This window comes from Puntigrus tetrazona, chromosome 5 (genome assembly GCF_018831695.1).
Source record: "Puntigrus tetrazona isolate hp1 chromosome 5, ASM1883169v1, whole genome shotgun sequence".
Lineage (NCBI taxonomy): Eukaryota > Metazoa > Chordata > Actinopteri > Cypriniformes > Cyprinidae > Puntigrus > Puntigrus tetrazona.
Window position 1 is genome coordinate 14,140,233 of NC_056703.1, and position 20,922 is coordinate 14,161,154.

General features: G+C 38.1%; 3 protein-coding genes across 10 annotated transcripts in view; 1 reads left to right on the plus strand and 2 right to left on the minus strand.

The window, feature by feature from the left end:
- Positions 1–9: 9 nt before the first annotated feature.
- Positions 10–3,559, minus strand: LOC122345196 (zinc finger protein 16-like). Of its 2 annotated transcripts, none has more exons than XM_043239091.1 (2): positions 2,662–3,559; positions 10–1,872 (listed from the first exon to the last, which is right to left on the minus strand). In XM_043239091.1, the coding sequence occupies exons 1-2, from the start codon at positions 3,311–3,313 to the stop codon at positions 1,142–1,144; spliced, it is 1,383 nt and encodes a 460-aa protein (XP_043095026.1). In that variant the 5' UTR covers positions 3,314–3,559; the 3' UTR covers positions 10–1,141. The 2 variants fall into 2 exon arrangements, with proteins under 2 accessions (XP_043095026.1, XP_043095025.1); XM_043239090.1 differs by having other exon boundaries at positions 2,653–3,559.
- A 2,177-nt stretch (positions 3,560–5,736) lies between these two features.
- Positions 5,737–16,302, plus strand: gnb2 (guanine nucleotide binding protein (G protein), beta polypeptide 2). 3 transcript variants are annotated; one of them, XM_043240389.1, is made up of 11 exons: positions 5,737–6,389; positions 6,546–6,718; positions 9,642–9,751; positions 10,087–10,125; positions 10,216–10,322; positions 11,541–11,604; positions 11,930–12,092; positions 12,291–12,357; positions 13,316–13,517; positions 13,589–13,805; positions 14,863–16,302. In XM_043240389.1, exons 3-11 carry the CDS (start codon positions 9,695–9,697, stop codon positions 14,967–14,969), a joined length of 1,023 nt encoding a protein of 340 aa, XP_043096324.1. In that variant the 5' UTR covers positions 5,737–6,389; positions 6,546–6,718; positions 9,642–9,694; the 3' UTR covers positions 14,970–16,302. The 3 variants fall into 3 exon arrangements, with proteins under 3 accessions (XP_043096324.1, XP_043096322.1, XP_043096323.1); XM_043240387.1 differs by lacking the exon at positions 6,546–6,718; XM_043240388.1 differs by lacking the exon at positions 6,546–6,718 and having other exon boundaries at positions 5,738–6,337.
- The window catches only part of mink1 (misshapen-like kinase 1), a 33,950-nt gene continuing 29,318 nt past the window's right edge, over positions 16,291–20,922 (minus strand). For all 5 annotated transcript variants that reach the window (XM_043240386.1, XM_043240384.1, XM_043240385.1 and 2 more), the window contains one exon: positions 16,291–20,760. In XM_043240386.1, the coding sequence (XP_043096321.1) occupies positions 20,677–20,760 (84 nt within the window). In that variant the 3' untranslated portion in view covers positions 16,291–20,676. The remainder of the gene's footprint in view (positions 20,761–20,922) is intronic.

Here is a 20,922-nt window from a genome sequence, read left to right on the forward strand (position 1 = left end):
TAACATGGGTGTGGTACTTTCTGCCTTTTTGTCAGGCTATACTTTATTCTGATGGGTGTCTTTGAAGTGCTGCATATGCTATGCATCAGAGTTGGTAAAAATCAGATCTGGAGACAAGAAAATGCCTTATTGTGAAAGTTTAATCATAGCTGGAACCGTTTGAAAAGTTTCATACTGTAACACTTGCATTGTTGTTTTTATGTATGAAAACAACTCATTATAGTTATGCTGCAGCATGTATGACATGAATCTAAATGAATGTGTGTGTGTGTGTGTGTGTGTGTGTGTGTGTATAAATGAACAATGGACAAACTAATCTGGGAAACGTAAATCTGGCAAAACTGTTACTGAACAAAGTGTATCTGTTATGTGTTTTGTACCGTAACAAATATTCTCATAAATTATGTATTCACTGTCTCTTCTCTAGGCCTTGGACTGATTCAGACGTGCGCTGGTATCTGGTAACACAGTACGCTGTGGTAAAGAACATACAGTATTGTAATCATGCACGCTTCAAAACATAGCAAGTAATTCTAGGGAGCCTCGTTTTCTGAATCGTAAAAAGATTTGTTGTTAGACAGCACTGCACATTAGCTTATTTTCCATCAACCATTTAAAATTTGACACTGCATGACATTTATGCTCACTTTCACATTGATCTCACGTTTTCAAGAAAGCAAAAAGCAAACAGGCCAAATGTAATTGAAAATGCACTCTCCAACGGTGTGTGGCACTTACAGAAAAGCAGTACAGTGGGTACCCCTGAACACAAAGTGGCTGCTTAAAAACATTCCTGTTTCTCAACTGAATAAAGTCAAATAGTATTTAAATGCTTTCAAAGCAACCATTCGGATTTTGCATTTGCTACAGTATTTATAAAAACGAGAAGCAAAATATTGTGTATTTAATACTAAGCGTTATATATTACGCATTTGTTTACACCGTACATTGTAATCCGGACTAAAACACACCAGCCCAGAAAAAAAAAAACAGCTAGATAACGGTTAATTCGTTATTATTGTGCTTTATGGTTGTGCTCTTTTGCACTTTAATCCGTTTGAAACATGTTTTTGTAACATCAATGAATACTGCTGTAATACCGTACCAGTTTCCACAATTACCACGCTTAGAAAAGACACTCCTAGACCGAGTCCAAAGACTGCGTGTTGAGATGCGGCCAAACGTAGGAGGGTCCGGCTGGGAGGAGAGGGAAGGTGGGATTGGCCACCGGAACAAAAGTGGGTGAGTGTTTGAGTCTGTGCTTTTTGAGCTGACCGAGTTCTCTGAAGCAGCATCCACACTCAGCACAGCGGTATGGTCTCTCTCCTGTGTGAATGCGCTGGTGCTTGTGTAAGCTGTCCAAATGGCGGAATCGTTTCTCGCAATATCTGCAAGGATACGGACGCTCTCCCGTGTGTATGCGCTGGTGTGTTTTCAAGCAGTAGAAACGCCTGAAGCCCCGGCCGCAAATGTTGCAGCGGTGCACTTTATCGGGGCTCTCGATAGTCCGGCTGAACCCCGAGTCGCTACTAACAGGCGCTGCCAAGGCCAGCAAAGCATCACCGTCACTCTCCCGCAACGACGGAGAGGAGATCTGTGCCAACTCTTGCATGGAGTTGGAGGAAGATGCGACAGGGGGCTCTAACGTAAGGGAATCAGGGTCGTCTTCGATTTTAATAGTGCCCTGTTTGACGTCATCGGAGTCCTCCATCACCTGTATCAGCTCCAGCTCACTAACGTTCCCAGCTGGCGTGCTCATTTCAAACTCAAACTTTGTCATGTCAGACGGATCCTCTGGTGGGTTTGCGGAGGGGTCTGGATTTTCTGGTTGCTCATGTCTCCTCTCACTGTCTGTTACCGCAGAACTGTTGTCTGTAAAACATAGGAAATCATGTTCATATACTTTTAGCATGTGAAATACCCTTAAAAAAAAAAATAGCCCATTTTAGTTGTGGTGCTTCTATTGTTTTGCTGTGAAATCTGGTGATTTAAAAAAATAAAAATAACCAAGTATAACTTTCATGGTCAAATAAAGTGTCATCAAGTGATCACAATTGAGACTGGGTACTACAGAGCGGAAACAAAAATGAAAAAGTGGATTATATTGCAAAATAAAAAATCCAGCCGCTCACATATTTAATATGTAGCTCCGTCTTATAAATATTTGTGCTAGGTGAGTGCCTGGATGTGGATTTTTTGTTCTGCAACATAATCCACTTGTCGTTTTGATACATGATTATTAATATCTTGTAATAATTAATATGGTTATTAATATCTTAAAATAAACATCTTCTGAACTGAATCAGAAAAAAGTTATTTAACTTGATTTTCATCAAAAAAAGTATGATTAAATTAAGCAAACATAAGCTATTTTTTGGTGAAAATCAAGTTAAATAACTTTTTTGAGGCTTTTGATGAAAGTTTATTCGTATATCATTGTATGGTATTATGTTTTGTCCTCTACAAACTTCAGAGATTTGACAACTGATATACATATGCTAGTAGTCTGTTATATATATACCATTGTTTCATATAAAACACACTTAAAAATGTAACTGTCAAAAACTATTCCTTTTCTTGGTCAGTTTTTCTATTACTATTATATTAGACACTATTTGCAACTGGTAAAAAAAGAAAGAAAATATAATTAACCTTTTTCACCCTCATTCGTGATGTAAAACGAGCCCTGTGTCTCGTCTTCTGGTTTGAAGAGAGCAGGGTTGTTTTCCACTAGAGTTTGTGAGGTCGTGGGGTCACTCGCGAGTTCTAAACTGTTGCCTACTGAGGTCCCTCCTCTTGCCTTTCTGCGATTGACGCACTCCCGAGGCCAGTCTGACTGCACCGTGGGGAGACAGAGGCCAACACTAGGGAGATTTCTGGGATTGTGGATTCTTCCCGGTGAGTTTCGTAAGCTCTTGCGGGAGGAATCTCTGCTTTGAGTCTGTAATGTGGGGCTTCCATCCGCAGCGCGCGACGGAATCACAAAAAGTGCGTCGTCTACGTTTGGTCGCACGAGATTCGACCCGGGCTGGTTTCTGTTGAGAAGTAAACACTGTTTGATATTCTTTTCGGCCGCGGTCATGTAGTAGCGCACTGCTTTCAGCTCGCTCTCGGAGATCTCCAGTCTCTCGCGCAGGGTCTGGTTCTCTTTGTGCGACTCTGCAGCTGCGTTTCGAGCCGCGGCCAGCTTTATGCCAACAACTCGCGCCGTTTCTTTTAAAACCGTTTCGACGGCGCATCTTACCGCCTGGTCGATAGTAGAGGCGAGTTCGCACTTGAGAAAAGAAACGCTGATGTCCATGCTCAAAGTCATGGTAACGATCCAAGGCAGTATTTCACTGCGAGATGTAATGTTGCGTGCGTGATTAAAGAGCTCAGAAACGGCGGTTTCGTTTTCTGCCTTGGCTAAATGAGGACCACAATCGAATAATTTACGGCCTCGCTTCCATGCCTAATGTAATACTTCGATAACGCTGTCTGTTTGCGATGTGAAAGAAACAGCAACCCACAAGTGTTTGGTAAATCTCACTCAATCTGTCGCGTTCTGCTGTCGTCAGTGTCGAAGAACAATGACGTCATTAGGAGCCTGGGATTTTGAGTTTTCGTTATAGATTTTTTAAAATAAATGACGTTAAGTATATAAATTGATCCATATGAGAATGAATGTCATTTATATAGAAATGAATAAAATGGAGTGTAATTGTTTTTGAGAGATACGATGTTCTGTTCTCCCCTAAATACAGATCAGAGAAGAATCATCAATAAAGACTGCCTTTAAGGAAAATACTAGGTAATATCAACTAAAGAACAGATGTGTTGCATAAATTATGGGTTTGCACGTGTTTAGATTAAAAAAAAAACATTTCTGTCTTCCTGTGACCTTTACACTACTGGACATTGTTTGATTAAACACACAACATGGTTAAACATTAGAAGGAGCTTGCAGCAGAACACTAGATAGATCACTGCTTCTTTATTCAAGTTTTGGTTTGATTAAAGGTTCAAACAACATCTTCCTAACATTTCAGAGAGAATTGTCCATTTGGTTTCATTTGTGTGCACAACATTTTTTAAATCACTGTTGGAAAAAAATATTAAATAATATTTAATTACTTATTTAACACATTCTCTGATTTATATGGTGGCCTTTGGTCAAATAATGGCAAAATTTGGACAGCAATTGTTTTATTTCTTCTTTTCTTTTCCCCAACGTGCTGTAAGAAAGAGCAATAGCGCACTCTAGAGGCTGACAAACGAAAAGCACAAACTCTATTTATTTTACACCCAGTGTTGTTGCACCAAAATCTGCTCGTTCTGACACCAGAATGTGAACCCTTCCCTTTCCCTGGTGTCTGTGAATCTGAGCCCTATTTAGCTCATGCGGGGAGGAGTGTGATCACACTTCTTTACCCATCCGATCATTCTGTCCATGTCATCTGTCGGCAGAAGTATCTTTAGAGCATTTAAATGCACTTTATAGTCATTTCGTTAACTACGCCAAAGACTAAGATTCATCTACCTAAGTTACTATGAATAAATATCTGGAGGATTCATACAGTTAATGTCCATCCAACCACATACTGCTTACATGGGTCTGTGAAAATGGTGTTGCTGGGCAACCCATCCACAGCTATACTACAGTCCCTTATGGGGAGTAGGGCAGGTGGAATGTACCATCAATAAATTTGGGGAGGGGGAACGCATGCTGACCACATTTTCCTGCCCATAATGTGTGGGCCAATCTAATGGTGCAGAGTTGTAGACATAAATGAAACGCATATTAAGATATTATTTGTTTAATATTCATTCACAGCAATACAGCATAGACAGTCCAGCCTGTCATAAATTTTAATGCGGGCCAATCATCAAGTGCAAAGTAGAATAATCTGTCTTCCCCTCCCATCAACTTGTAATTATGGCAGGTGTAATTAGGAGTGTGTCTCCGGTGGGTGGCCTCTAGAGAAAAAGTGCGCATTGCATTACTAAGCACCCTTACATGGGAATTTTAATTACAGCTCTAAGTAATTTGAGAAAGTGTCAGTGAACTTATCTGTATAATAATAGATGGTGGGTATTTTTAGAAATGTTTTGAAAAATACTGGAAATAAATGTTTCGTTAATATGCTCAATCAGAAACAGAAAAGGTGAAAATGTATACATTTTAATAAAGTATGCAATTTTGTACAATGAGTACAGTCAATCAGTGTTATATATATATATATATATATATATATATATATATATATATATATATATATATATATATATATATATATATATATATATATATATATATATATATATATATATATATATATATATATATATATATATATATATATATATATATATATATATATATATATATGTGTGTGTGTGTGTGTGTGTGTAGAGAGAAAGAGAGAGAGTGAAAGAGAGAATTTTTACCCTTGTATCCAAAACACTTTGAGAAAAATAAATAAAAAAGTAACTAAAGAACACTTACTAGTGAGAAATTATAGCTTAATTAAGTTGGTAGTAAAAAACAAAACAAAACTAGCGGCACTTCCAAATACCCCGACCTACTGTTGCAGCATCGCCCTCTGCCATCATTACTTTGCCCGTCTCAGCTCAGTTACGCTTCTTAAGGGACGTCGCTTATTTTCGACTCTTCTTGCGCGATCTGGCAACACTCCGCTCAGGAGCGCGTTCACAGTCGCTGAGCGGCGCGCAGGAGGGGGGGGGGATTCTGTAAAATGTCACGGTTTTCTCCAAGTCATTTATTTGCCGTCTTGCGCAAAAGTTTAAATTGAGATCTACCCATCCTCGGAGGAAACACCTGATATTTATGTGTAGCGGCCTACAGCCGAGCGTGTTCCAGCGCGAGGTGCCGCTCATCCCCCCGTTCGGCGGCGGGGAGGTCTGCGCCGCAGTGGTACATTCGCAATAAAATGGGTGTGGTTGAATCGCGCATAAGTGATGCTACGTGTTTCTGGTGCAGACCGAATGATTTCATACGGGACTGAATTGACGGCAGAGCGAGCGCACATTATTTGAATTATTTAGAAAACAACTGTACTGTTGTTTATGTTGAATTCACCCCGCCTCCCGTTCTGGCACAGCCACATTTGAACTGATGGACGGGCATGCTCCTCCGAAGAGATAACCAAGTCGATTTTGGTTACTTTATTTTAATTTTTTTAAAGGGCCACTGGGCGCCTCGCGCTGTGCCGAACTGGTCATTTCTTGAACGAGGAGCGACGGTCAAAACGGAGAGATCAGAGCGAGAAGACGGAGGAAGAAGACACTCGGGAGGGAAGAGGCGAGGACCAAGCGACGCAATTTAAAGACAACGACGGCATGTACTTCATTTGAAAGCTTTAATGTATTTGGACTTACTACAGTTGTAGGTAATTATATAATTTAAGTTTGTCCCCCCCCCCCTCTAGTAGCAGCGTCTATCAGGAATACCGTGGTAAAGGCTTCCTCCCATCTTCACTAAACAATAAGAGGGCGACGCGGTAGCTCCGTACTTCGTGATAACGTCGCTTTGATTGGTTTCGTAGGTGAAACACAGTCGCCGAGGCCTAACTAGCACTAGGGGGGAAAAAACGACAGTATGCGGTCCTAATCATTTTGCAGAAGAAGAAAAAAAATTCCCAGCGAATTACTTCCGCCACCCACTTCAGCATTCCTCTCACTTTACGTGGAGACTAAAGCCAAACAGGAAGATTAACAGGTAGGCCTGTATTTATTCCTAAAATCGACCAGAATGCTGTAACCCACGCGAGACACATGGATGAAAAGTAGGAAAGGCATCAGGGATCTAGAAGATTAAAACGGTTCGCGTTTAGTGTTATTTTCGATAATTTGGGGTTTAGCGGGTTTCCCCCCCCCACAAAACCACATTAGCGGATTGTTTAGCAGAATATTATAGAGATCATATATCGCATCGCATCTGTTTTAAAGGTGCTGCATGTTTCATTTCAGCCGTTGAGTCGTGAATTGATGGATCAGAAGCCTCCTGTTCTTCAGCTGGCCGCAGCCTCCAGCGCTTTACTCACTCCACAGCTGATTATGGCAAGCTGATTCGACATTTAATGCTTTATACTAAATATATTCACTATTTTAACAGAAACTATAGAATACCCTTAAAGGGAGTTAGTAATCAATCTCACTACTTTAATTTCAACTTTCACTAGATACACAATCCACTAAATAGCTGACTGTTCACTACAGTCGATACATATACCAGTTTTCACTATTCAGAGGGTACTAACACTTTTTAACTCTTATAGTTACTGTAATATATTTCAGCCTAATATAGTATATATATATATATATATATATATATATATATATATATATATATATATATATATATATATAACACTGGTATTTATCATTTAGTTATCTCACTATTGACACTTGCTTTATTGCTTGTCATGTAATAACAGGCTAGAATGGCTACCGTTTTAAATCTTAATGGTAGAGAAACAATTTTTTTCTAGTACCGCTTTGAATAGACTGTCGTGTTAATAAATGGACACCAGTGTGTGATTAGTTAATAACAGAAAAGCTGGAAAAGAAACGGCAAAAGTAACTAAAGAATAACGAGTAATGCCCTTACTAGTAAAATTAGAACAAGCATCAGTACAGAATAGTTACGAAGCCCAAATCCCAATGTAAGATACTATTAAGTGCTTCATTTGGTGCTAAGGACGATATAATACAAATAATTAGCTTTGAGGATAACTTGTTAAAACGGCTTGCCATATGCAAATGTCAGTAGCATGATAAAAGAGGACGTTCGTAAGTCTGTTGTTCTGGGCGTAGGATGATCGGGCCGACATGTAAACGTAACCCATGTGACCAAGAAAAAGCACGTTTTGCAGCTGTCTCCCGGGTTTAAAGGGACGCGTGGTTTAAATAGGTTGCGGTTTCAGTGAAAACAGCAGTTGGTGCTGGTGTACGATAGAAATGCCGCTTACTTTTCTCCATTTCCTCGCTGCACGCAGAGAGCGCACAGAGAGTCGCTCTGCATTCAGCTCTAGGGGTGTGGCAAAGTCTGACTTTTTTCGTAGCTCGCGCTAACAGAACTCCAAGGACGCAAATTCAACGAGCGCGTTATTAGTATTGGCGCCTCAGCGTTTGATTAGTTCATCTGGTTTAACCCAAAACGGTTCTGTGCGCCCGCCATTCTGCGGCAACGTGACCATAAAAGCCGGACGCAACATGCTGTCTCCACGCCTCATCTGTCTCTTTACCAGCTTCTGTGTGTAATACAGTCGTCGAAAACATTTTACCTGTCTTTTACTGGGACGGAGAAAACATTTGCCCACTCCGAGGCGGTGGCCTTCTTTTTTGCTCTCAATTTGGTGCTTATCAGCTGACAGCCCCCTCCAGTCATATTTAATGTATGAAGTGGTATTATTTTACATAGTGCTGACAGTAATACAGCCCCGCTGCAAAGAAGATAAAAACAGAAGGTTAATAAATAGATAATGTTTGACCCTAAGGCTATTACTAACCTATATTTAGCTGATTTCAAACACTACATCAGTTTATGTGGCATTGTGGTGCACTGCTATGGACCAGAGGATAACCAGTTAACCAGTTGCTCTTTTCCAGACGTGCTTGAATACCTTAAAAGGTGCAGAATTGGTTTCAGTCGTCTAGATTAGCCAAGATTCCTCAGATCTAAGCCGTTTATATCTGAGTGAAAGGTTTTGTGGGTAAAATGGGATTGTACATCACCGCCGTGCCTTTTTCTTTCTCTATGATAGGCTGTGATGTAAGTTTTCAAGTGGGTGTGTGTGGCTTTTATGCTCTTTGTGTGGAGTTTCCTCACAGATTGATTCTTATACATGGCTTAATTTCTCTCTTCCCGCTGTGATGTTGTGTTTTTGTGTGTGTGTGTGTTGAGGGAGTTAAGGCTCTCTAATAAGTATGTGTGGTAAGGGGGTAATAACAATAATTTTTGCATCTGCGTCTCGGAGTTCCCATCAGCACCGATACAATAGCCACACTGAGATCTGTGGGTTATAACTGGAAACATGCAAAGCAGAACTGGTTAGAAGGTCCAAAACACTATGGGATGGGTTGATGATTTGTTATATATTTGACTGTGAAAAAAACACATGCAAAAATCCTGTGTGTTTTTGCATGCCATTTTGAATGCGTAACCTCATGTATGGTTTCAGGTCAGGCGACCTATTATGTCTCTCATTTCAGTTCAATTAAAATAACAATATTGACAAGTGAATTTTGTATAGAACGTAGTTCAGAAAAATCAATGATTGAAATTTTGATTTTATGTAGCCTCTTGTTTGTGCGTTTGGAACGGCTCCCGGAACATTAATCCTATTATATTAAAGATTGTTACCCAGATTATACCAGATTAAAGATTATGCTGTAATGTTAATCTAAACCCTGCAGCACATCTGCACAATGAAATTATCCATATTAAATGCATCTTTAATACGTGTTTTTACAATAGGTACAACCAAAGACTATAAATCTTACAATGAAGATTTATTAAAAAAAAAAGATAATTTCAAATTGCAGTGTAACATTTGTATTTTTCAGCTCGTCAAACCTACACACTGTCTGTGAATCGAGTGGCCTCTAATGTTATTCATATATCACGTTTTAATCTACAGGTGTCTGAGGGGGTGAGAGAGGTCAGAGGGTAAAGGTTAAAGGTGATTTCAAGATGAGTGAGCTCGAGCAGCTTCGTCAGGAGGCTGAGCAACTGCGCAATCAGATCAGAGTGAGTCCTAATACTGGAAAAGGGCTAAAAATAAACTGCACTGGGGTTGACATTATGCCTTACATACAGTACTGACTAAAATGAGTGTTTATGGCACTGCTAAGTACGCTTGAATGAAATTCAGTTTGATCAAATCTGCACCGATCCTCATTTTCTTGCACATCCATAGAATACTGTGTTTTTTTAATTTGCCATGCCAGCTTCTGTTGCTAAACTGATGGCAAAACAATACTCGTGAAATAAAAAAAAAATTAAATGGAAGCTAAATAACACATTTACAAGCCATTTTAAACTTTTTCAAACTTTTTCACCTAACACGGTCTTCTGTCCCTCAGGATGCCAGGAAAGCATGTGGAGACTCCACACTCACGCAGGTGAGATGTGATCACACGTAAGAGCTGGATGATGTGATCTCCAGAGTTTTCTGTGGGTTTTCACTGATGTGGAGTTTGTGTGTGTGGTAGATAACAGCGGGCCTGGACCCGGTGGGGAGGATACAGATGAGGACGAGGCGCACACTTCGTGGGCATTTGGCTAAAATCTACGCCATGCACTGGGGCTCAGACTCCAGGTATCTTTATCCACAACCTTCTAACAATTCACCGCTCACACCTGGCATCAAAGAGAACAAAAAAAAAAAGTTGTGGCTTGTGGTCTGTGCCTTGACTTTGGTTATGCACCTGTTGATGACACAGAAGACAATGAACAACACGACACACTGACCCACATGTTAACTAATCTTTGTTGGCTATCATCTACGGCTACTGACACACTGGAAAGGAATTTCTTTAAAAACATAATTTTTGTGAGCTGTACTATATTCCAAGGACATACTGCCTCATGTCTCATCTTTTATGTCCATACCCAGCCCATAATTTTGAAGGCTGTGCCCCTCAAAATGTAGTATTTGTATTACTCTTATTTCTTATCTTATTTATTTTTGCAATCTCTTTCTTACTTTGATATGTAATGGTTACTTTCCTGAAATGAGGCATCTTCAATGATGTATGCAGACAAAAAGTGACTTGCTATAAACTCATTTTGTTCTAGAACAGCAACATCATTATCAGTTTTAAATTCAAAATAGTTCTTTATTAATTCTACTAAACAATGAAGTATGTTTTTCATATAATATTATTTGTGCTGGGTAGTGATTAATCATGATTAATCATTCAAAATATATATTTTTATGTAATATCTGAGTGTCTACTGTGTATATTTATAATAAGACACACATATAAAAAATATATAATTTATTTAAATATCTTTATGTATTTACATGTGTGTGTATATATTTATATTCTTATAATTTATATTAATTACAGCACTAAATATTATTAAGGGGCTGTTTATCATCGTTGTATGTTATCTTAGGCTACTGGTTTAGAACGCTAACCATAGAGATGCATTAGTGAATTTAAGCTTAACAGGCTAATTGTTAGTCAGAAAATCACAACAGTTTGTTGCTCTGCTCATATCTTGTAATATTTTTAAAGTGCATTAAAATCCAAGTGGCATGGGATTCTGGTAAGTCAATTTGAAACCGGTGATGAAAAAAAAACATATAAACCTATAAGAGAATTAGTTATAAGCTACTATTTTTCCTTGACAACTAGCTCAATAAAGTTGGAGTACAGAAATGAAGCGAGTGCAGATGAAAGCTTTAAGTTAAATTATATATTTAAAGTAACTCTCTAACAATAACATTCAGTAAGACCTCCTGGCCATTTGCCTGTCTCGTATTCTGTTGCATTATCTATAATAATATATTTCCTTATCTTATCCTCAGGCTTCTTGTTAGTGCCTCACAGGATGGAAAACTCATCATCTGGGACAGCTACACTACAAACAAGGTCTGCAGCTCCATCATATTATTAGACATAAAACATGATAGCGCAGCCGAGCAGGTCTAAAGTAGTAACCAAAAGCTTTTCACGGAAGATCACTATTAAGTAAACAACGGGAATGCCTGGTTTTATTGTCCCTTCAGTAAATGCATTAAATTCGTCAGGCAAAATAAGAAAATATTTAGAAAGACAGTTTATGATTAACACTGGCAAATGGTTAGTTATATATTACGTCGTAAAGATTATCGGCATGTGTGTTTTTCCTGTCATCATCTGATTTTCAGCAGCCTGTTTTAAGCATGAAACGCATGTACTATATTATAAACTTTAGATTCATGCCATCCCGTTACGGTCATCGTGGGTGATGACCTGTGCGTACGCACCATCCGGAAACTTTGTGGCCTGTGGTGGACTGGACAACATTTGCTCCATATACAGCTTAAAGACTAGAGAGGGCAATGTTCGAGTGAGCCGGGAGCTGCCTGGACACACAGGTTCGATTACACGCATTTACCTCACAACTTCACGTGCAAAGAAGATGAAGCGGTGTCCCAAACATTAACTGCGGTTAGCATACTGTTGCCGGCAGCAATCAAACAGACCGCATTTGTTTTCTGTACGTCTGAAAGAAAAGAGAATCGGACGACATTTCAGGGTGTGATATGTTGACTTCCTGTCTGTTCATTTCCTAGGTTACCTTTCCTGTTGCCGTTTCATAGATGACAATCAAATTATCACCAGTTCAGGAGACACAACCTGGTGTGTTCAATAACAACACGCTATTCTACACTGTGGAAAAAAAATAATTAATACAATGTTCAGTGGTTCTCAACCGGTTTTTGCTTCAGCACCAAAATTTGTGGCGCCCGCTAATGATTTATGTATAGTAATATACTATTGAAATGTATTAGCAATTATAATGTTTTATTTAAGAAATCAAATCAGTATTCTCAAGCAAAAAAAACAAAACTAAATCACTTTTATCCATGTTGTAAGTGATTTGTTTGTAATTTTCTTTTACCTGGTGCAGTTTCGTGGTTTCAGAGGAAGACATATCACACGGTCCGTCCATGTTATCACAGCTAGCTTTTATTTTGCTTTAGGAGATTTTTACACATTTACACTAAAACAGTTTGAACATCAACAGACGATGATATGGAAAGCCTGAGCCGGTTTATTGCTCATGATAAAAAATGGTTATTTGTTTTATCATTTGCATTTAGACCAGTTGAGAATCACTGCAGTCAAACACACAGTTCAGTTACAGTTCTGTGCAGTTTGTACACCAAAAAAAATTTTTTTTTTGTCTCGTTTCCAGTCAAAATATCTTAAGAATTCTTAAATCAAGAAGGATTTTCGAGACAAGAAAAAGTCAGTTTTTACTTGAAATAAACTAAATCTGTCAATAGGATAAGCAAAATGATCTCGTTTCAGTTTGAAATAAGATTATTTAGTTTGTTCTAAGTCACTTAATTTGAACATTTAAAAAAAAAAAAAAAAAAAAAAAAAAAATATATATATATATATATATATATATATATATATATATATATATATATATATATATATATATATATATATATATATATTTTTTTTTTTTTACTTGTATAGAAAATTCTTCTTGATTTAAAAATTGTAAGATATTTTGCCTAGAAACAAGACAGAAAAAACTAGGCTAGAAAATCATTTTTTAACCTTCCAGTTGTGTTTGTTGCAGCGCTCTGTGGGACGTGGAGACCGGTCAGCAGACCACGCTGTTCTCAGGTCACAGCGGAGATGTGATGAGTCTGTCATTGGCTCCAGACTCACGGACCTTCATCTCTGGGGCCTGCGACGCCTCAATTAAGCTCTGGGACATCAGAGACAGCATGTGCAGACAGACGTTCACCGGGCACGAGTCAGACATCAACGCTGTCTGTGTGAGTAAATGCACTGCTTAAACAAACACGCATCACTTTTCCTTCGACTTATTTTCTCGTCCATCTCTCAGTTCTTCCCCAGCGGCAGTGCATTTGCAACTGGTTCTGATGACGCCACCTGCAGGCTGTTTGACCTGCGTGCGGATCAGGAGCTGTGTTTATACTCTCATGATAATATCATCTGTGGCATCACCTCTGTGGCCTTCTCCCGCTCTGGCCGTCTGCTGCTCGCCGGTTACGATGACTTTAACTGCAACATCTGGGACGCCATGAAGGGAGACCGAGCAGGTGAACATACTGGCGTTATTATTTTGCAGCAGTACAGTAACCACAGTGGTTCATTTGTGAGGTACCTGAACTGTAGTGAGATCTATAGGGTTTAGGGGCAGAAGATTTAACAGGTTTGTTGGCACTAAATTATTGTATTAGACTAAAAAAGTGAAATATAGGTTTGATGCATTACTACTAGTGCTAGCGATTGTAATTAATTGCATACAAAATAAGAGTTTTTGTTGGCATGTGTGTAATTATTATGCATATGAACGCACATACATACAGTATATATTTTGAAAATATTTACAGGTCTATATTTAAACTCCTATCATTTATATTATAAATAAATATTTAGGATCAATATAAAATCTTTCTAAAATATATTCATGCATGTGTGAATTTATATATATGATAATAAATATACACAGTATTCACATTATGTAGACAAAAACTTGCATGCAAATAATCTCGATTAATCATTTGACAGCACTAATTACTACAGTTGCTGGTAGTGTATACTTTGTGCATATTTACAATATTAAAAAATAATTAAGTGGCACATACATTAAACATTTTTAATATGCTTTTTATATTGTTATTTTACTTGATTTGTAGGACCAGTAAGATACTTATAAAAAACTTATTCGGCAAGGTTGCATGAAATTATAATAGTAATCTCTTGAAATAAATTTGTATTGATTAAAGAATCCTGAAAAAAACTCAAGCCGCACTAGTTTTAAAGTTTCAACACATTCAGTATATGAGAATAACGTGACACTGAAGACTCTAATAAATTGGCTTTTTTGTTTTAGGAGTGAATTCATTTAAATAAATTATAATCAAAAAAAGATATTAGAATTAGTTATTTTAAATTGCTACATTTCAAAATGTTTTTTGTGGAAAAAAAAAACAACAAAAATCTCACTAAGGCTGCATTTATTTATCTTAATTTTTAAACCACTGTATATGTAAAGGTCAAAACATTTTTTTCCATGTTGTATGAGGTGGGACATCTCCTAAAGCAGGAGTTTTGTACTGAATGTTAACTCTTCACACTGGTCGTCTCTTACAGGAGTGCTGGCTGGCCATGACAATCGCGTGAGCTGTCTTGGGGTCACAGATGATGGCATGGCCGTGTGTACAGGTTCCTGGGACAGCTTCCTGAAGATCTGGAACTGAGCACACAGAGCTCACATGCTGTACACGTTATTCACTCATCATACACAATGTACTTTACTGTACATATGATGTACACTTGCCTACACTGACACACATGCCTGAAAAAAAAACTGTACATTTTATATATATATATATATATATATATATATATATATATATATATATATATATATATATATACAAAACACATTAGTTACACGTTTACACCAAATCTTTTCAGTGCCACATCATTCTATACACAGTCACACTATAGGTAGGCTTGGACCACAAGTTTGAAATAGGAATGTTTACACACGTTCACACACACACACACACTTTTTCCCCCTTACTTAAGGTTTGCTGGAACTATATGGTACCTTCACTAAGAGACACAAGTACATTTGGAGGAATGCGCATTGAGTGAGTTGTCTAATTAGAGCATACAATCCAAAACGTTTATTTGACACGCTTTGACATGCTTCATTTTGAGACTGAGCTCCGAGTGGTGGGTGTTGATCCATCGAAGAGCATTCTTTTCTTATTTTGACTTCCATTGTCTTCTATACTGAAAAATATGTCTGAAGTACCGTTGTTTCCACGAGCATGTAGAGTCGGAAAGATGAAGGAGATGTACTCAACTCATCTGTAGTTGATGCAGATCACATTTTGTGTAGTCCATGTTTTTATAGATGCGTATGCCGGCATATTTCAAGTATATAAGTAATTAAATTACATTTTTTGTCCATTTTTTTTGTTTAGAATTTACATTTTTTAAAGGCTTTTATTCATGTTTTCCTGTGTGCCGCACTCTAAGGAGAATAAAGAAAAATGAAAATAAATAAATACAAATCTGTGCCACTAAATATGTGATCACAGCTCTCTCAGAACTGTTTAAATACTGTTGTTAATTGACATTACTCAATTCATAAAAGTGGTTTTCAACTAGTTTTATCTGAAGGACCCAGATTTCACGCTGGACAAGCAACAAGATTAATCTGAAAGTGTTAGAATTCTAAAAGCAGAAATGATAAAAGAAGTGTAATACCAAACACCTGCATATGATACATTTGGGGCAAAATGTGAAAAGTTTGGAAAAACATCAAAAGGTATTTTTCAAAGTTGGTTTTCTATTACAACCCAATCGGAAACTTGTTGAGAACCACTTGTTTATTTGCGTAAATTGATTTGTTTCCGGTCTAAGTCACAGGAAACAGTGTACGTTTATAGTGTGTTTATGGTACAACCAAAATGATAATTATCTAACATGCCATGAACGTAAATGAGCTAATAAGATGTTCCAAACAAACGAATGTAAACGTTGAAGGAATAAAGAGTTACACCATTTTAACAGAGATCAAGTAATTTTTAATTTTCAAATAATGCTGTATTGAGACATTACAGACTTGTGAATGCATTCAATCTTTAAGACTTAAAATCATCTGAAACACCCTCTCCTAAACAGAAACACTAAAAATATGTCCGAAACATCTACTTTTTTTTTTTTTTTTTTTTTACCTGAAACATAAAAACCTTTAGAAAGTAAATGAAAAGAATGATAATCAACCCATCACAGAGGATCAACTTTATCAAGTCCTCCATAAACAACCTTAACCTCTCCTGGCTACTGCTATGAGTTTAAACCAAAAGCACAACGTAAAAGAACTACAAATCATGATTTTTTTTTTTCATTTTTCTTTGGAGTAGTAAATATTTTACAAAAATCAGCTAAGGGATTAACTTTGTATTACTAGAGAACGACAAGAGAAATGCCACTTGTTAGCATAGTGCTAAGAGCATGTAGAGTAGATAAATACCTCAAACACAGCAGTAAAGGCCTTAAAACGAAAACCAGACAGCTCCGCATCTCTCGAAGACCGCTACACACGTCACCTAGTCTAGCTTTTTAAAGACCGACTGGTTGAAAAGGATATAAAAGCGTTTAAAATGATAAACATTTTATTCAAATCTGGGGGATGGAGTGTAAAATATATCTTTACCATGGATTCCGTAAACCTCTAACAAGCCTTCAATCCGACGGACCAGTTTAATACACCAGAATAAAACAAACTGATTACATTCAAAACGTCCGCAATAAAGCCAACGACACGTATTCCTTCAGAGCAACCCCCGACGCGCGCGATCGGATATCGACACCGGCTTTTTACGCGGGATCAGGACTGCGGTCAGCTGCCGTAGAAAGACTACAACGTTCAATTGGTCATCAGTGGCATTCACAAACACGACTGGAGTGGCACGTGTGGCTCGGGTCCAGTGATGATGCGTGCGTGTTTGACCACGCTGGTCCTCAATCGCTGTCTTTTCTCTCTTTTCTCTGAGGGAATAATGAACAGCACACACACGGATCAGAAATAGCTCTCCTATTCACACATGCACAGTCGCACACCCACACGCTCTCTTTTATAACACTCGCCGGGAAAAAGAGAGGAAAGAGACGAGTCTAACCGAACGTACGGCCGTATGTACAGAGGAGAAGCTTTGTGCTCAAATGATTATTCTTAGCCAGAAAAATGCTATATAACAATGCATTTATTTATTTATTCAGTTCTACTGATGAGGCTACGTTCAATAATTCTTTTTATATAAATTCACATTGATATAAATTCATGTATATTATTTTTGAGAGATATATATATATATTTATTTATATATATTTTTTGTCTTTTTTCCTCTCCGTTCATTTCCATCGTCCTGACAGGCCATGGGAATCTTAATATAAACTCTTTATTTAATTTATAAAGCATATTTCCTCTCTGTTCAACTTTGTTACTCGTTACATCATAATTCTGCTATAAAAACATAAATTCTGTCAATCCAGTAGCGTGAACACCGTTATACACATTTACTCTTAAGCATAAAGGCAACATCTCACTAAATTTCAAGAGTTCTCGGGAAAGCTGGGGACTATTATATCACAAGCATGCGAGCAGCTCTTCACCATGACAACTCGAACCTTTTGTGAACCTCCTGCATAAAAACCAGAGGCTTTCCCTGTTTGGCAAAACGGTACGCGAGCTACAAGCATCACCATCCAGAACAAAGAGCTCGTCTTGTCATGTAACTATAGGGCGTTTGGACTGTGATATGGTATTAAATAAACATCTGAGGAACGCGCTGCCTTCAAACTGGAGGAATGAACTCTTTATGGCATGGCTTTTGTGCTAAAAACAGAGTGAGAGGAGCCTGTCTTGGTGCTCTGGCTATTGTCATTTTAAGTGCACTTTGTTGGCACAAGACCCCTAACTGCGCACTGGACTCTCTTCCCTGAACTTCAGTTCTTATTAAAACAATCACATGCTCAGCGCTCTCCCACACACACACACACACACGCACACGATCGAGCAAATACACCCAACTCCGATCCAAGGCACTGTTATTTCAGTAAACATGGCAGTTTGATTTACTAAGCAAGAAAATGCTTAAGTTCTACAGCAAGAGAGAGAAAGAAAGTAAGGATGAGGGGCACAAACGAAGTAACTCTCAGAAAGTGCGAATCTGTCATAATGGCACATTAGCGTTCAAGTTCAATTTGATTTTGCTCACTTACAGATGATGAGAATTCAAACCATTAAGCCCCCGTCTCTGTCTGTGCAATGCAACAATTTGTAATTATTCGTCTGAAGTGTTGCGCCGCCATATTTTAATAATGACTTGCTAAATGTGTCATCGGTGTTTAGTGCTCGTCTAGACTGCGACAGCGGCCAATATGTCCGGTGGGAGGGGCTATTAGGTAACAGATGATGATTGTACCATCACAAGCTACTGTACAAATCGGTGCTAATATCAATAACTAGAAAAATATTTAGGAGGGACAAAGTGCGTCAGATATTCTGGGATTAGTGTACACTAATAGTATAGTACCATCTTTAACAAGAAGGGGGGAAAAAAAATAAGATTGTGAAGATATTCTGTATTTTTATAGGTGAATACTGCTTTAAATGTAGATTATCTGCATTGAGATGAGTGAAAAGCTCGAGAAAAATCTAGTATTGCAGAACTGGAGACAGTAACACCAGACACAAACCCGTCAATAATCCTTAAACTATTGCTTTATACCGATCCTTCTGTATGTTACTGATTAATATTTCCCACCGATATTCATATACACACACACGCGCGCACGCACGCAGCTCGTTCGCACATTGTCAGATAAACAAAAGAATATTCTTGCTCCGATCCACCCAAGTCTTCGTCTAAAACATGACGTTTGTGTTGCTAAAAAAATGGTGGGGTCCAAATATCAAAGAAAAAAAAAAGAAAAGAAAAAAAGTCTGATCAAATGCACACATCCCTGATGAACTACAAGCCTGCCTAAAAAAACTACACCTTCCATAAGCAATCAAGCACTTTTGACAGCACAAACACATGACTCGGTTATGAAACACTCAAGCGTATTACGCAGTCGTGTAGTGATTAAACTCCTAAAAAATCATCATGTGCCCAGTGAATACAAATGAGATGTAAATACGATCATGGCTGCTATGTACAATTTACACCATGTCAACCGAGCTATAAGTTTATGCTGCCAAAAAAAAAAGCTTTTTCAGTCATATCCGCAGTCACTTACTATATCTTCCCGTCTAAAATCAGAATAACCCAAGAGAAACTCCCTCGTAAAACTTCGAACAAGAACGAGCACACAGCACGTATTGCAATAGAACAGCTATAGAACAGCAGATAATAAAAGTAGGAGTAATACCAAATACGTTTACGTACAGAGAATATCAAACTGTAGTAGATATGATGATACTTCCCACATAGAAAGAAAAAAAGTGCTTTGAAAAGCGAAACCAGAGACTGTTGCTCCATTGTGGGTGACTTGGTCTCACTAGCTGACTAGTGGAAAAGCAAGACGCCGGATTCTGCTCCTTAATCGGCCACCACCGTTTCTATCGAACCAACAGTTTGGTGACACAGGCGTCAGATTATTGTTTACACATCAAGAAAGCGAAAACCTTCTCTGGCTCGGAAGGGAAGCCGTCTCAGATATATATATATTATATATATATGATATATATATTTGAAACTCAGTGTTAAATCAATTTCTAAACTTCTACTTGTTGAAAGAAAACATTATAATCACTTTTATCTGAAACTCTGAATGCAACCAAGAACAAACGACTACTACAGTATACAGTTGAAATGGAAAATTACAGATGTTGCAGTCCCACCTCACACCACTGCAGTTTCAAGTTGTTCAAAGCTGCTCAAAGTAGCTTATAAAGTCTCTCAAACACACGCACGCCGCTGCTGCGTCACAAGACGCACGTCAATAGAACGATTCTCGTAGTTTACAAGCATTTCTAGTAGAGTAATGTACAATTAAGTCTTTTTGTCTGGTCCTAGAAAGGTCAGAAATATTAGCAGTGAGGAACGTTGGCCCCAGTGAGGTGAAAGCTAACCCATGTGGAATCAGATGAACACAACATTGCTCTGTCAGGGGTCGGCAGACACAAGCACGTCTTGTACAGTTGGCTCAGAGATCACAGGAGAATGGTGAAGGAGTGTCTTCAGGAAGATGTGAAGTAAATTACTCTTCTATATGTAAGTTTGTGCAGGAGTGTGTTTTTGTCTGTGTGTGTGTGTGTGTGTGAGTGCGTGTGTTTATTTACACAGTGTGAGAGTGTCTGTGGATGTTGTTGTAGCGTGTTATCTCTTCAGTGTTTGCAAGTGTGCACACAGCAGAATCTATGTTCATGTGACAGCTCTTTCACCAGTTCATAATGCAGTTTCTGTTGAGGGTCATAAAGTAGACTTGACTGCTGCCACCGGAACGCACTGACGCAAAAAACACCTGAAAAAAAAAAGAAGAAAGAAAAAAAAAAGTACAGTGGATAAGTTCAGTGGATTATTTTTTGTGTGTGTGTGATTCTATTAAATTTATATTGTAGTAAATATAATAAAAATAATTTTTTTTTTTTTACTCATTACCTTAATGATGTCAAATTTACCCTTG